Source organism: Zingiber officinale, chromosome 2B, assembly GCF_018446385.1.
Source record: "Zingiber officinale cultivar Zhangliang chromosome 2B, Zo_v1.1, whole genome shotgun sequence".
In the NCBI taxonomy this organism is placed as follows: Eukaryota; Viridiplantae; Streptophyta; class Magnoliopsida; order Zingiberales; family Zingiberaceae; genus Zingiber; species Zingiber officinale.
The window spans coordinates 125,061,164-125,077,583 of record NC_055989.1 but is presented as its reverse complement, the minus strand read 5'-3'; the positions used below and the strand labels follow the sequence as shown (position 1 = coordinate 125,077,583).

Sequence of the window (16,420 nt, the reverse complement as noted above, 5' to 3'; positions counted from 1 at the left end):
GTGAGGAGTTGCTACAATAGGTCTTGGATTCAAATCGTGGGGTTTACCTCGTGCTAGGCCTCCGCACCTAGGAGGCCACTCGGCTGGCCGAATAATCCCCGTGATTTACTCTCTTCTAATGTGCTTGGGGCGATCTTAAAGAATGAAGAGCCCTTGGGATGAAGGTTATCACCCTTTGATATAATATACACAAAATTATATGATTTTCTATATTTTGTTCCACATTCTTTTAATTTTATAATTTTTAGCAATTTTTTTAATACTTGGCTGATTGTTTAACATTGTTTAGGTACTCAGTGTTGGATAGTAGGATGCATCATTTCCCATCAGAATAGAATTAAAATTAATTAAATTGTAGGTGTCGAACAAATCCTTGTTAGGATTCATGTGATAAGAGCATTTTGAATCCATAATCCAAGAATATGATAATTGTTTTGAACTAGATGAAACAAAAAGCATATCACCATTGTTGTTCTTTGAATTTTCTTCTTTCACTATATTTGCAAACTTCGATAAACAATTTTACTCTTTACATTGCTTTCCTTTTCTCTGGACAATCTCTCTTAAAGTGACACTTTACTTTTCACTTGTAGTGTGTGACCTCCTTCTTCTTTCTTGATTTAGAACGAGTTTTATTGTCGTTGCTCGACCCATATCAAACCTTACTCCTATGATGTTCTTGGTTACTTCTCATCATGAGCCTTCACCTTGAGATGTCTCATCATTGGCTTTCTTCCATTGATGAAATCCTAACAGAGCACTTGTGACTTTTCTATCTTGAGGGTTTCTTTTCTCTACATCAGAGTCATAATCAAATTCTCGTACGTAGAAGATGACGGTAGAGAATTCAATAACATTAGCACTTTGTCTTCATCTTCGATCTTCACATCAAGCCATTTTAGATCACTTACAATCTGATTGAAGACGTTGATATACTAGCTTAGATATGTGCTCTTTGACATCTTAAGCCCAAATAATACCTACTTATGATAGAACTTGTTTGTCAACGTCTTGGACATATAATAACTCTGTCAAACTGATATCGGTTATTCTTCATCCATAACGTGATAGATCACATCATCCGTTAGACAAAGCTTGATTGTTGTCACCGCTTTCTCTTGTAGTTCCTTCCAACCTGACCTTTTAATCACTTATGATTTCTAGGAGTGTAAATGAACTAAGCCGCTCATGAGCTATTCGAATCTCGATTCGATAAAAGCTCATTTGACCTCATTTAATTAGGCTCGTTAAGATAAACAAACTAAGCTCAAGGTTCACAATATTCGACTCGTTAGCTCGTGAACATACTTGTTAAGCTCATGAATCAACTTTTAAATTAAAAAAATAATAGTTTTGATATTAAATTTATAGATTTTACACTCTACTTATGAAACATATATAAAAAATATATTAAAATTATTTATTAGAATAAAATTATAAATTTTAATAAGAATATTATAATTTTCTCTAAATATATAATTTAGTTTTTAATGAATATTTAAATTTATAATTTATATTTATTAAGCTCGTTTAGACTTGATAAAAGCTCGAATAAGCTCGTAAGCCATGAATATATTAGTTAAATAAATCTCGAGCTAAACGAGCCAAACTCAAACATTTAAAAGTTCGGCTCAGCTCGGCTCGATTACACCCCTAATTATTTCTTTTCGTCTAGCGTCTTTATTATGCCTTGTTACACTAGTAGATCTTTAACTCTCCTCTGCCACAAACCAAAATTTTCAATTCTATTGAACTTCATCATATTGAATTTGCAGAAGAGATATTAGAAATGATGTCTTGGCTTTAATACCAGTTGTTGAGATCGTGACGCAATAAGTGTGACAAATTGCAGAAGAGAAAATCAAAGAGAAAGAAGAATCGAGACAGGAGAGAAGATGACAAAGAATTGTCGTAGTTTGACGATGTGTCTACTCCACAAAACGGCCAAGAATATAATTCTCTATTAGAATTAGGTTTAGAGTTACAGTTATCTTATTTATACATCCCAAGCAATATATAGATGATATTTTGGACAAAAAATACCAAGTAAACCTAAAATCCCGCTCAACTTGGCGCTTCCAACACTGGACACGGTCAGATCGTGCCTCGGGCACACCCGTGCCACAAGCGTGTCTGTTCCTCTAGGCCGGGACACGGCTAGGCTTGGTTTGATGGCACGACCATGCTCATCCCACCATATTTAGACACGGCTAGGCCGTGTTCGGTGGCACAATCGTGCTATTTTTCTCATACTCGAACACGGCTAGGTTGTATCTGATGGCACGACCATGCCTGACATAACTTCATATGAGCCATCTCCAACACCTTGCTACTGGGACAACTCCCAAATAGGCTAAACAACTCACCCCACTGACACGAAAGAGGAAAAGCGGGGCTGAGACTTGAAATTAGCAGCCGTGAACTGGATCAATATCATATCACACATGAAGGATACTGAGAGGGAGGTTTGTGCGAGGAGTCGTTTGATAGAAAGGCCGATGAAACTACTAAACTAGGGCAATCAATTAAAATCTTGTTTGAATATTCTCAAGGTTCATTTTTGAATGTGTATAAGTTGTGCGTCTATGAATAATTTAGCCAGTAGATAAATCAAGAGAAGACCGCCTACCTCTAGACACTTGTATTGCCAAGAAAGAGTAGAATAATTTAAGAATCAACCATCACTTAGCTTCGGAGTTGTTGAATTGCTTTCACGTGTATAACCATGAATTAATATAGTAATATTAGAGGCTTCTTTTTCTAAGAACTACCACGAATAGAATATGATCTTTTAACAACACTTTAAGCACACGATTAATGACCTCGAACTCAAGTGGTCGAAGCTCAAACTCACTCCACAAATGTACTATGTACACACACCGGTATTGAACTTGTTCCTGCTCAATGACGGATCTAGGAATTCACCTTAGATTAGCCACCTTAGGCGCAGATACCAAGTAAATCCTAAAATTATGTATGTCTCATCGATATTAATTCAAGTTTCTATTGCGTATTCAAAAGATGAGCACAGATCCAGACGAGAAGTGATCGAAGCTATTCACCCCCTCTAGCTCACACGAGTCCTAATAGTTAATTAACCTGCGGAAGGACTGTGAGAGGCACCTAAGGTAAGAGTAATCATCTTTTGCTATAATATATATAGAATTCCGACCCCCCACTGGCATAGCCAAGTTGGTACTCGGGTGAGGAGTTGCTACAATAGGTCTTGGATTCAAAACGTGGGGTTTACCTCGTGCTAGGCCTCCGCACCTAGGAGGCCACTCGGCTGGCCGAATAATCCCCGTGATTTACTCTCTTCTAATGTGCTTGGGGCGATCTTAAAGAATGAAGAGCCCTTGGGATGAAGGTTATCACCCTTTGATATAATATACACAAAATTATATGATTTTCTACATTTTGTTCCACATTCTTTTAATTTTATAAGTTTTAGTAATTTTTTTAATACTTGGCTGATTGTTTAACATTGTTTAGGTACTCTGCGTTGGATAGTAGGATGCATCGTTACCCATCATAACAAAATTAAAATTCATTAAACTGTAGGTGTTGAACAAATCCTTGTTAGGCTTCATGTGATAAGAGCATTTTGAATCTATAATCCAAGAATATGATAATTGTTTTGAACTAGATGAAACATAAAGCATATCACCATTGTTGTTCTTTGAATTTTCTTCTTTCACTATATTTGCAAACTTCGATAAACAATCTTTACTCTTTACATTGTTTTCTTTTTCTCTGGACAATCTCTCTTAAAGTGACACTTTACTCTTCACTTGTAGTGTGTGACCTCCTTCTTCTTTCTTGATTTAGAACGGGTTTTATTATCATTCCTTGACCCATATCAAACCTTACTCCTACGATGTTCTTGGTTACTTCTCATCATGAGCCTTCACCTTGAGATATCTCATCATTGGCTTTCTTCCATTGATGAAATCCTAACAGAGCACATGTGACTTTTCTATCTTGAGGGTTTCTTTTCTCTACATCAGAGTCATAACCAAATTCTCGTACGTAGGAGATGACGGTAGAGAATTCAATAACATTAGCACTTTATCTTCATTTTTGGTCTTCACATCAATCTATTTTAGATCACTTACAATCTGATTGAAGACGTTGATATACTAGCTTAGATCTGTGCTCTCTGACATCTTATGCCCGAATAATACTTGCTTATGATAGAACTTGTTTGTCAACGACTTGGACATATAATGACTCTGTCAAACTGATATCGGTTATTCCTCATCCATAACGTGATAGATCACATCATCCGTTAGACAAAGCTTGATTGTTGCCTCCGCTTTCTCTTGTAGTTCCTTCCAACCTGACCTTTTAATCACTTATGATTTCTAGGGATGTAAATGAACTAAGCCACTCATAAGCTATTCGAATCTCGATTCGATAAAAGCCCATTTGAGCTCATTTAATTAGGCTCGTTAAGATAAACAAACTAAGCTCAAAGTTCACAATATTCGATTCGTTAGCTCGTGAACATACTCGTTAAGCTCATGAATTAACTTTTAAATTATAAAAAATAATAATTTTGATATTGAATTTATAGATTTTATACTCTACTTATGAAACATATAGAAAAATATATTAAATTTATTTATTAGAATAAAATTATAAATTTTAATAAGACTATTATAATTTTCTTTAAATATATAATTTAGTTTTAATGAATATTTAAATTTATAATTTATATTTATTAAGCTCGTTTAGACTCGATAAAAGCTCGAATAAGCTTGTGAGCCATGAATATATTCGTTAAACAAAACTCGAGCTAAACTCAAACATTTAAAGTTCGACTTAGCTTGGCTCGATTACACCCCTAATAATTTCTTTTCGTCTAGCGTCTTTATTATGCCTTGTTACACTAGTAGATCTTTAACTCTCCTCTGCCACAAACCAAAATTTTCAATTCTGTTGAACTTCATCATATCGAATTTGCAGAAGAGATATTAGAAATGATGTCTTAGCTTTGATACCAGTTGTTGAGATTGTGACACAATAAGTGTGACAAATTACAGAAGAGAAAATCGAAGAGAAAGAAGAATCGAGACAGGAGGAGAAGATGACAAAGAATTGTCGTAGTTCGACGATGTGTCTACTCCACAAAACGACCAAGAATTCTCTATTAGAATTAGGTTTATAGTTACAGTTATCTTATTTATACATCCCAAGCAATAGATGATATTTTGGACAAAAAAATACCAAGTAAACCTAAAATCCCGCTCAACTTGGCACTTCCAACACTGGACACGGCCAGATCGTGCCTCTGGGCACACCCGTGCCACAAGCGTGTCTGTTCCTCTAGGCCGGGACACGGCTAGGCTTGGTTTGATGGCACGACCGTGCTCATCCTGTCATATTTAGACATGGCTAGGCCGTGTTCGGTGGCACGATCGTGCTATTTTTCTCATACTCGAACATGGCTAGGATGTATCTGATGGCACGACCATGCCTCACGTAACTTCATATGAGCCATCTCCAACACGACCATGCCTGACATAACTTCATACGAGCCATCTCCAACACCTTGCTACTGGGACAACTCCCAAATAGGACAGTGAACTGGATCACCCCTGCACTGACACGAAAGAGGAAAAGCGGGGCTGAGACTTGAAATTAGCAGCCGTGAACTGGATCAATATCATATCACCCATGAAGGACAGTGAAAGGGAGGTTTGTGCGAGGAGTCGTTTGATAGAAAGGCCGATGAAACTACTAAACTAGGGCAATCAATTAAAATCTTGTTTGAATATTCTCAAGGTTCATTTTTGAATGTGTATAAGTTGTGCGTCTATGAATAATTTAGCCAGTAGATAAATCAAGAGGAGACCGCCTACCTCTAGACACTTGTATTACCAAGAAAGAGTAGAATAATTTAAGAATCAACCATCACTTAGCTTCGGAGTTGTTGAATTGCTTTCACGTGTATAACCATGAATTAATATAGTAATATTAGAGGCTTCTTTTTCTAAGAACTACCACGAATAGAATATGATCTTTTAACAACACTTTAAGCACACAATTAATGACCTCGAACTCAAGTGGTCGAAGCTCAAATTCACTCCACAAATGTACTATGTACACACACCGGTATTGAACTTGTTCCTGCTCAATGACGGATCTAGGAATTCAAGCATGAAAGGTTGATTTTTACGTAAAACAAGGGATGATATCCTCTATCTCCACCGGTGGAACCTCATGGTACTAAGATCCGCCCCTATTCCTGCTAATCATCCAGCAACAACATGAGAGTGATTCCTTGGCAGGTGGCCAAATGCTTTTAGTTAAAAGATGCATATATCAAGGTAGCTTAGAGTTTGCAAAGGGGATCAGATGCTCCATAATTCTCCCATATGAATCATCAAAGTGGAGAAAGGCCTCAATGATTTCATCTCCGAAATGAAAGAAAGAATGGCGTGCACTTGGAGCAGTCGAATCATCGAGAAAAATAAGTCCACTCGAACCAAGCCAGCAGAAGTGAAATGCCCTCCCTACATTTTATATGCAAAAAATGTGTATTCCTAAGTATATTCCACACTAAGAGAAAGGAAAGGAAAAACACTTTTGTTGTCACTGATTGAATGGACTCATTGCTTATCTTGTAGGGGCATTCGATGTTATTTGGCTGTATGCCTGTATGCTTCATGGCTACTTTAATATCCTATCAACAAAATATATATATAGTACTGGATGCTCGATTAGGTTAGTGCCCCTCTTTCTTTTCTTTTTCATTAGACATGCATTATCATTGTCACACCAAGACATAATTTTTAAATAGTTGAGTAAATTAAGTCTGAGGTTTGGGAACATTGCATTTCCATAACTTGAGAATATATAACTTTGATTTCGATAAAAACTTGCTAGTTGTATTGAAAAACTACTTTTCTTAGGGCATATGGCATAATTTAAAAACATTTTGATCATTTTGATTGCTGCAAAACTAAATATCTCAAAGAACATTAGTCTAAAGATTTTGATCTAAGTTAGGGTTGTTTGGCCCACTTTCAAGCTTATCCTATGTCACATCCTTAGAAATGTAATTCTTGCGTATCAAAAGGTGGTGACAATATTAGGGGTGAACAAAAATCCAACTAAAGCAAATGAATCCATCGAATTAACCACAGTTCGATTCAATTAATTCAAAATTTTATTTTTAAATAAAATATCAGTTAAATCAATTCGATTTTGATTTTAAAAGTTAAAATTTAATTAAATTAAATAAATCAATATTTTCAGTCAAACTAGTCCTTCAACGCACCACAATGATGTGAAGTATTAGACTGTCTCCTAATTAGCACAGGGCAATGGACATGGCACGCCGAGCACATGTTTTTATCGGATAGAAATGTATCATTATTGAAAAGTTTGATTAATTAGGTCAACAATTGAATTAATCAATATTTAATTGATTCAGTTTGTTAGTTTTGAATTGAAAAGTTTAATTGATTTGGTTAGTTCAAAAAAAATTAATTTATTTAGTTTTAATTAAATAAGTTCGATTAATTAGATTTTGAACTGATTATAGTATAATAAAAGAGATTTAGAAATCATACAAATAGGATAATCAAGAAACTCATCAAATTTACTTATTTATATCATTTTCTTTATAAACAATAAAAATTAGAAGAATAAAACTAACAATGAAACAAAAATAAAAAAATAAAAATCAAATCAAATAAGGAATCAACATATCCAGTCAAATCATAATTCAATTCAATTCAATTTTAGTTTAAACCCACATTATCCTTATCTCCGTATTTATACGACTTTAACTCAATGCCCTTATTTAGTATTCCAGGATTTGATTCGTCGATTTTTTATCAATTCAAGATTTTATAAAATTTTAAAGTTAAAATTTTTTTCTTATAAAAAAAATAGTATTTAACATCCTAATCTAAAAGGGTGTCTCAAGTGTTAAAGAAGGAAGAGTGGAGTGTTGAGGTTGATGCATGTAGAGAATTTATTTAGCTTAAATTTTGAATTAAATTAGGTAGATTCAGATCAATTTAGACTCAATTGGTTAATTAAAAATAATTTAAACTCTTCTCATTTCTTGAATTTAAATATTAATTCAAAAACTTTTTTATTGGACAAATACAATTAAGGTTTTCTAAATAATCTCCTGAGAAATTAATTTTTAATATTTAGAAATTTGACAAACAAATTTCATGATTAATTTGAGCATTTTGAATAATTTTTAAAAATAGTTTTATTGACGGAAAAGTCTTTCAAATTTAACTTCAAATTTGAAAGAGGAACTTGTGTACCGCAAACAAGAATAACTTGTAAATTATGACAATCAATATAGGACAAATCATAATAGAATTAAGTGATTATTAACGCTGTTAGGGTGTATAAACACACACGATCTACAGTCTATTTACAAATCTAGTTAGCATACGGTTTTAATTAAATTCGACTTGTCAAAGGTAACTTAAAACGGTTATTTTTCCCCATGTCGCACACCTTAAAGGTAAAATAAAAATTAAAATAATTTAAAAGAGTGAGATTCTACGCAGACAAAAAAAGTGTTTTACGTTTTGATAAATTGTAGTAGGAAGGAGGAGAAAAATGGAGTGACCCGGGGAATATTTCATGGTGACTAAAAGTGAATATGTTCGCCCCTACCATTCCCGTCAATCTATCTGAGGATCAACACGGACGAGACGCAGGGAATATTTCATGCCTCCATGAGTCCAAGAATATGAAAAGTCAATGCTGAGATGGTGAACAAAGTTAAGATAGGCAGGACAATCCTCAGACACCACCAGCTCCTCTCCGTCAGATCCTACTGATCAGACACTCAAGTACTCCTTCCCATTCGACCCTGATGGTCAGACGTTCAAGCACCTATTTACTCATCCTAGTAGATCGAACGCTCAAGCTCCTCTACGCTCCACCTAGCCGACCAGACGCTCAATCTTCTCTCCGTTGGTTGACGCTCAAGTTCCTCTTTACCCAGCCTTGCTAATCTGACACTTAGCTCCTCCCCGTTCAACCCAGCCAATCGAACGCTCAATCTCCTCTCCGCTCGGCCAGTCCTTTTCGCTCAACCCCACTGACTGGACGATCAAGCTCCTCTTCGCTCGGCCCCGCCTATCTGACGCTCAAGCTCCTCTTCGCTCGGCCCCGCCTATCTGACGCTCAAGCTCCTCTTCGATCGGCCCCGTCGACTGAACGCTCAGGTTTACGTCGCTCAGTTGAATCAACTTTATCGATCAAATGCTTCTGTACTTAACTAGTCATGCCCTTTGGTCCAATTATTCCCTTCCTATGGGCTGTCCTAGTCTATGGGTAGACGTAACGCGTGAGACAACACGTGGACTAGCATACTCGTGGGGATAATATGTGGGTTATCAGAACATTGGAACAATATAACTATACAGATACTACTGAAGATACAACGACATGACGTTTTTCTTACTGAGATAATAACGTCCAGTTAATTAATTCCTAAAGGGAGGTATTGTTCATTCTCCAATAGTATTATAAAAGTGGTCCGTTTTCGCGGGCAAAGTTACACATTCATTTTCTCCGCATTCATTCTAACTCCTCCCTCTCTCTGTCTCTCTTAGTCATGCTTTCTTTCTTCCCCTTGAAGATTGACGACTCCATCAGCATCCAAAATAGCTCATCGACGGTTGAACATAGAGAAAAGTAAAGTTTTTCAGCAATTTTTTGATTTTGTATACTTTTAAATATTTTTTAAAATTTATGTGAGGTAATCCATGCACACAAAGAGAAATATGAAAGCAAGTCTCTGTAGAATTTTGATTGGAATGGTTTTATTTTGCATGAAATATAATGATATCTATAGTCGACGATAATCGGAGAACATGCTGTAGTTCCATTCCCCGAACTGGGAATTTCTTAAAGACAGAAACGTCTCCTGCCGCCGCACCATCCCCAGAGGATTCTCATCCATCGACGGCGGCGGCGGCGGTGGAGGTGGAGGTGCCGGGACGACCATGATATCATCGTAGTCGCTCCTCCTCTCTGTAGTCTTCCGGAGAATCATCCCCAGAGGATCTTCTGAATCTGCCGGCGAAGGCTGCAACGACTGCGGCTGCGGTTGGGCCATGGCCAGCCTCCTCATCGCCTCCTCCCTCTTCTCGTACAGCTCCTGCCACGATTTCTCCGTCATAAAATTAAGATGGAAATTTAAGACAAGCGATTGGTCGATTGATTTGATCACCACCTACCTGCAGTTTGCCGTCCACTATCACGGCCAGCGCGGCGGCGTCCACCGTGCTGAGCTGATCGATCTTCCCGTTGTCCCACATGCTCTCGAACATCATCGACCGCAGCTCCATCTCCCTGTTCTCGCGGCGCCTCCGCCGGAGGGTGTCCCTGAGCAGAGCGAGGCGCTGCTGGAGGAAGGCCACGTGGTCCACCATTTTCCTCTCGCGCCCGCAGTGGGGGACGCCTTTGAAGCGCAGCGCCACGCGTCGGGCGTCCACCGGCTCCGGCCACGTGGTCACCTCCTCTCCGGGGGAGTAGATGAGCAAGCAGGCGTCCACGTCGCACAACACGCTCAGCTGCTGCACCTTCTTGATCAGGCCGCTCCGCCGCTTCTTCAAGGTCGACCGCCGGGTGCCCTCGTTCTCGATGAACGCCAACTTCACCCTCCGCCTTGCCATTGATCGATTCCTCTGCCTTCTTCCTCTTTATAGCGATTAAGCGATAAGGGAGTGGCAAAAGAAGCGCGTCGCCGGAGTCAATTTGGGAAGAAGTCGTGAATGAACAAACTAATCCGACTTCATTTTATTCTTGTGAAATGGGCCTATCCACCACTCAGATCTGACATTCTAATCTCAAGCGTTAATGGACTGACGATCAAGATTAATAACGTAGATCTAACGATCCAATAATGAGCCTTCACAGTAATTCACCTCACGACTCTTTGGCACTTACGATTTATATAGAAAAAAGTTTTGAAATGGCAAGTCATTTATAAATTGTATTTAATATATTAATATATAATATTCGCAGGAATCTTTTTTTTAAAAAAATATATATATAAAGAAGGTTTAAAATGTTTGATCAAATTCAAGGTTTTACAATTCTATACTCAGTTTGGTATATCATTAATTGACTTGTATATATTATATAGTATTAAAATGAGGAATTTTTAATAAGATAAAATATTATATGTTAGTTATTTAATTAAAATTAAAATTTTCTTAATTTAAGGATTAAATAAGTCATGTAGTAATGTATTAGTTGATGTATTTTTAAAATAAATATCATGTAATAGTTTTATAAATTTAAATGTGAAGTCAAAATTATAATCTCAAAATAATCAATAAATTTTACTGTATGATTATATTTTAATTAATTTTTAAATTTGAATAGATAAATGGGTTTTGGGAGGGTGTGTGAATTTATTCATTCTTTCAAATTTATTAAATGATTTTAAAATTATAAAATAATTTTACAAAATTATATCATAATTTTTAATCAAAATTTGCTCTAAATATATAGATTTGTTGTAGGAGAGCATTAAAGTGATTAAACAATTCAAAAACGTATATTAATTGTTATTCAAGCTTCCATTTGATTATTTTCTTCATAAATTTCAAATACGAATAAATATATGCATCATAGGAGACCATTATCATTATAGTATACTCATATTTTTTAAATTGGCCCACGATTAAAAATAATCACATTGAAAATGTCACTATCTTTTGCCAACTTTCTAAAACGTACATCAATTCAATGTTATTCTTTAAACATATCTTATATTTTATAATAAATTTTTTATTAGCTTCTAAAATTGTATAGTACAAATTGTATTTACTTAACTTTATTAATATTATTTTATAAACATATATTTTTTTAATATAGATTCTCCTCCATCTTAATGTCGTTGTTAACACCAACAGCATCCTACTTTTTTTTATTAGAATAGTCGGGAGCATTTTTTTTATTATTAAAATAACATCTCAACACATTTTTTAAAATATTTTTATTTTGCGCTATTTAATACGATGATAACAATATTGGTCAATATTACCCCGGGACTATTATGCAATGAGCCGATGATACTATTTAGACATGTAAAGTGTTGGAAAGGAGGGGGTGCTCGCTTCACTTCTTCTAACTTCATGTTGCAACGAAAAATTAAAAAAAAGATTAATATCTTGATTTATTTTGTATTCATCTTCTTAATGTAATTAATCCAAAGGTCTGACTCTTTTTCACAGTATCTATTATATAAAAAAAATTCAGACCGACACTACGAGGACCGTTAAGATAATGAATTTATATTTTTATTATGAAAACCTTCTTCTCGGAATTCCTTCGGAGGTAGAAAAATACAATCTTGAGCACAAGCAATACAACAAAAAATGAAAGCAATACAATGAATACACAACTTTATATAAATCTTACTTTGAATGCTTTCTTATTACTTGGAATTGCTTCTTGTTTGGTTAGAAATGCAGCAGTACTTCTTTCTCAACCCTTCAAGAATTGACATGTGAAAATTTGCACAAACTCCTTGATCTTGTCGGGAAGCTGAGAAGACGAACCTGCCGGAATGACGTGTCTGAAAGGTTGACCGCACCCCCATGACTCAGCTGATGAGCTGTCTCCGGTGTTGACCAAGTCATCCGATGTCTTCTGGTCAACAACGTCTGCAACCAGTGATCGGGTTGTTCCGATCCCTGGTACCTCGATGCTCGAGGTGGGTCCCGCGAACATATAAGCATCCACATAATAACAGGACAATAAAATAAGTACAAAATGAATACGACGACGTACCCTTGCCCCCGGGGGCGCCCTCGGATGGATGGATGAGCTGGTCGCGGCGCTGATCGAGTCGTCGCGACCCTGCATAGTAGGTGAATGTCCGCCTGATGAGTAGCCAGCTCCGGTGGCTCGGAGCCGAACGCGATATGGATCCGTAGGATGACGCACTGTCCGACTACAACCTCGACTCGCAGGCCGGACTACAACAGTGGCACGAAGGCCGAATACACTCTCGGCTCGCAGGCCGGCATATAGACATAGCATGATACCTGAACGGCGGCTGCTCGGAGGGTGGCGACGAACAGCCGCACGGATGGTGGCGGCGGACAGCTGCGCGGATGGCGGCGGCGGACTGCTGCCAAGAGGCAATACCAACTGTAGTCGCCGACAATGGCTACTAGAAGTGCCGGCGGCGGTGGCAGAGGTGTCAATGGCTACTGGAGACGCCGACGGTGGCTATGGTAGCCGCCGGAAGTAGCAGTGACGGCGGGGGAGGCCGGCTGCAACTGGAGGAGGCGGCGCTTGCGGGCAGCAGCGGCGCCCGTCGCTGGAGATGGAGGCATGGAGAACTCATTGTGATGCTTGTCCGCGGAACGCTGCTCGCGCGAAGAAAAGAAGAGGAGGTGGCGGCGGCAGACGATGCTCACGGTGGCGTGGAGCCATGGCTCGATGGCGGCGGAGCCGTGTGATGCACTAGCAACAACGGTGAGAGGCGACGATGTCGAGAGAGAAGGGAGGAGGTGGCCCGAGGATGATCGTTGTCGGCGGACCTCTCCGGCGTCGGTGACGATGGATCAAGAAGCTCCCTTTTTTTTCTCCCCTTCGCGGGCCCCCCCACCCAAAAAAAATGCCCCTTCTCCCTTCTACAGTGCTGGCCTTAAGCAAAATACCCTTCTTCTTTCCCTTAATTGCCTTTAGCCCCCTCACATACGGATCACTCCCCCTTATATGAATTCTCCTCGAGCTGATTTCCACCTCCTAATCGATTAGCTTTTCTTCTCAATCGATTGTTACATCATAATTCAACCGTTCACCCTATAGAATTGCTCTTTTTAAACGTCTAGTCGATTGATGAATCATACCAATCGATTAGTTAGCCTCTAATTGATTGCCCAATAGATTCCATAGTATTCTCTACTTTTGCAAAAAAGGCCTCAATCAATCGATTGACATTAGGGTTAATTGATTCCTAAACCCTAAATATGCACAAACTTCCCTTTATATGAATTTTTCTCGAGCTAATTTCCACCTACTAATCGATTAGCTTTTCTTCCCAATCAATTCTCATGTCATAATTCGATCGTTCACCCTACAAAATGGCTCTTTTTCGAATGTCTAATCGATTGGTGAGTCATACCAATCGATTTATCAGCCTCTAATCGATTGCCCAATTGATTCTATAACATTCTCTACTCTCGCGAAAAAGACCCCAATCGTTCAATTGACATTAGGGTTAATTGATTCCAAACCCTACTGCTCTTCATGAAGACAACTCCTAATCGATTAGGTAATCAACTTAATCAATTAAAACATGTCTCAATAGATTAAGCAATCTGCCTAATCGATTCGAATATCTTTTGTTCAAATTACATCTCTTGCCAATTGGTATTGCTTAATCGATTAAGTCAATTGATTCGAGCACCAAAACTTGAAAATTTGGGTTTAGGATTTGTAAATCATTCCACTCCTTAATAATAGATTACTAACCCTAATTTTAACCTTTCTGAGTCTAAATCACATCTTGCCCAATATCTGGTTGACCTCATCCTACTATAACTTCCTTTGCTTAATATTTAATTATCTGTGACCTGTTAGGACTTCCTATTGCCTAGAATCCGATTAATCTTTACCTACCAGGACTTCTTCACTAAGTGGCTGGTTAACTTTTGACCTACTTGGACTTTCTCTTTGCCTAACCCTGCTAGAACTTTTTTACCATGTGTCTGGTCAACCTTTGACCCAGTTGAATTTTTTCCATTGTCTAGTTCCGCTAGGATTTCCATCACCTAGTTTCGCTAGGACTTTCATCGCCTAGTTTCCAACTATGTTTTCCACTACCTAGCATCGCAAGGACTTCCATTGCCTAGTTTCCAACTAGGTCTTCGACCGCCTAATTCCACTAGAACTTTCCATTTGTCTTCTCTTACCTAACCTCACTTAGGACTTTCCATTCCATAACCTCTAGTTAGGATTTTCCCAAAAAAGTATCCAATCCTCCCTTGACCTACTTAGCTTCTCTCTCACATATTGTCAAACATCAAAATTCAAGCTCATACCAACTCGAGCTTAGTTAACTTGATCAACCTTGATTTCAGAATGATTGTACCAACAAACTCTCCTTTTTTAATGTTTGACAATATGTTAATTTAAGTTAACCCATATTCGCCCAACTTCCTACTTCATCTCATGCCAAAGTATGAATGAGAGTTTCCTAACTTAAACTATACTTTCTCCCCCTTTGACATACATAAAAAGTATTCTCCCAAGATTCATTCCTATTAACCTCCAAGCATCTCAATGAAAGTCTCATACCTTTCATTATATCCAATATTCTTTGAGCATTCAACCAATATCATGACTTTATAGAGAACCTCCCTCTTAAGGCATGCTCCAACTTCTATCATTGCACCAACAATGATCCGAAGTTCCTAAACCTTTAGAAAGTTCTAAAATTTGAAGTCGTGAAGTCAAAAATTCACCCTTGTAACTAAACCTCCTTCTTAACTTCACATTAATCCTCTTTAACTATTCTTTTTCCATTTTATCAAGAAAATTACCCTTAAATACTTACCCAATAACTTAAGAGAGTAAGAGATAGTTAAATAGATTAAATGTGGCTTAATAGGCTGAAATCAAATATTTTAGCCAAAATATGCAAGTACCCCGTGGTAGTTTTGATGTAATCAACCAAGTCAAGTTAGGTCACGTTGTGTTTGATTCTTGTGTCTAAGTGTGCAAGAGCTAGGAACACAAGAAGTTGAGTGGAAGACACAACTAGCGAGAAGGATGACACAGGAAAAGAGTCAACGGACTCGGTGCATCCAAGGGATGAGGTGCTATAGAATAGTACATCGGTGGACGAGAAGGACGCACACAGCTTATCCAAGGGACAAGAAGTCGGGGAGGAAACCTGCTCGAGGAGAAGGTCAGAGTTGAGTTTGAGTGAGCTCAACTCTGATTGTCTGAATCATCACCCACACGGGAGTAGATGAAAAAGGTTAACTCAGAAGTTAACCTTTGACTTCTGAAGACCCGAGGTGCCTCAGTGTGTTTGGAGGCACCTCGGCTGTAAATCTGTAGCCTCTGCGTGTTCGGAGTAGAGGATAAGTGTTGGCTGATGGAGACGCCTCAGAAGGAACCAAGGTGCTTCGGGTTGAGTGGATAAGCGCATAATAGTCATTGCTTGAGGATAAAAGTTTATCCTCAAAGGAGGCGCCTTTGATGGAACCGAGACCCCTCCAATGGTCGAACCAGCGGTTATAAAAGGAGTTTTTGAGCTCTGAATGAAGAACAACTCTTATAATCAATTCCTAATTTATTTATTTGCTTTCAAATAATGTAAGAGCCTTCTTCGCCTTCAATAAAGAAGAATTTCATTGAGCTTTCAACCGCCTTAAACTAACAACCACCTAGGTTG

The 16,420-nt window shown here is 37.9% G+C and overlaps 1 protein-coding gene across 1 annotated transcript; it reads right to left on the bottom strand.

Moving 5' to 3' along the window:
• Window positions 1-9,793: 9,793 nt before the first annotated feature.
• Window positions 9,794-10,667, bottom strand: LOC122048654 (agamous-like MADS-box protein AGL80). Its single transcript, XM_042610196.1, has 2 exons — window positions 10,230-10,667; window positions 9,794-10,150 (listed from the first exon to the last, which is right to left on the bottom strand). Exons 1-2 carry the CDS (start codon window positions 10,665-10,667, stop codon window positions 9,839-9,841), a joined length of 750 nt encoding a protein of 249 aa, XP_042466130.1. The 3' UTR covers window positions 9,794-9,838.
• Between the last annotated feature and the right edge of the window lie 5,753 nt (window positions 10,668-16,420).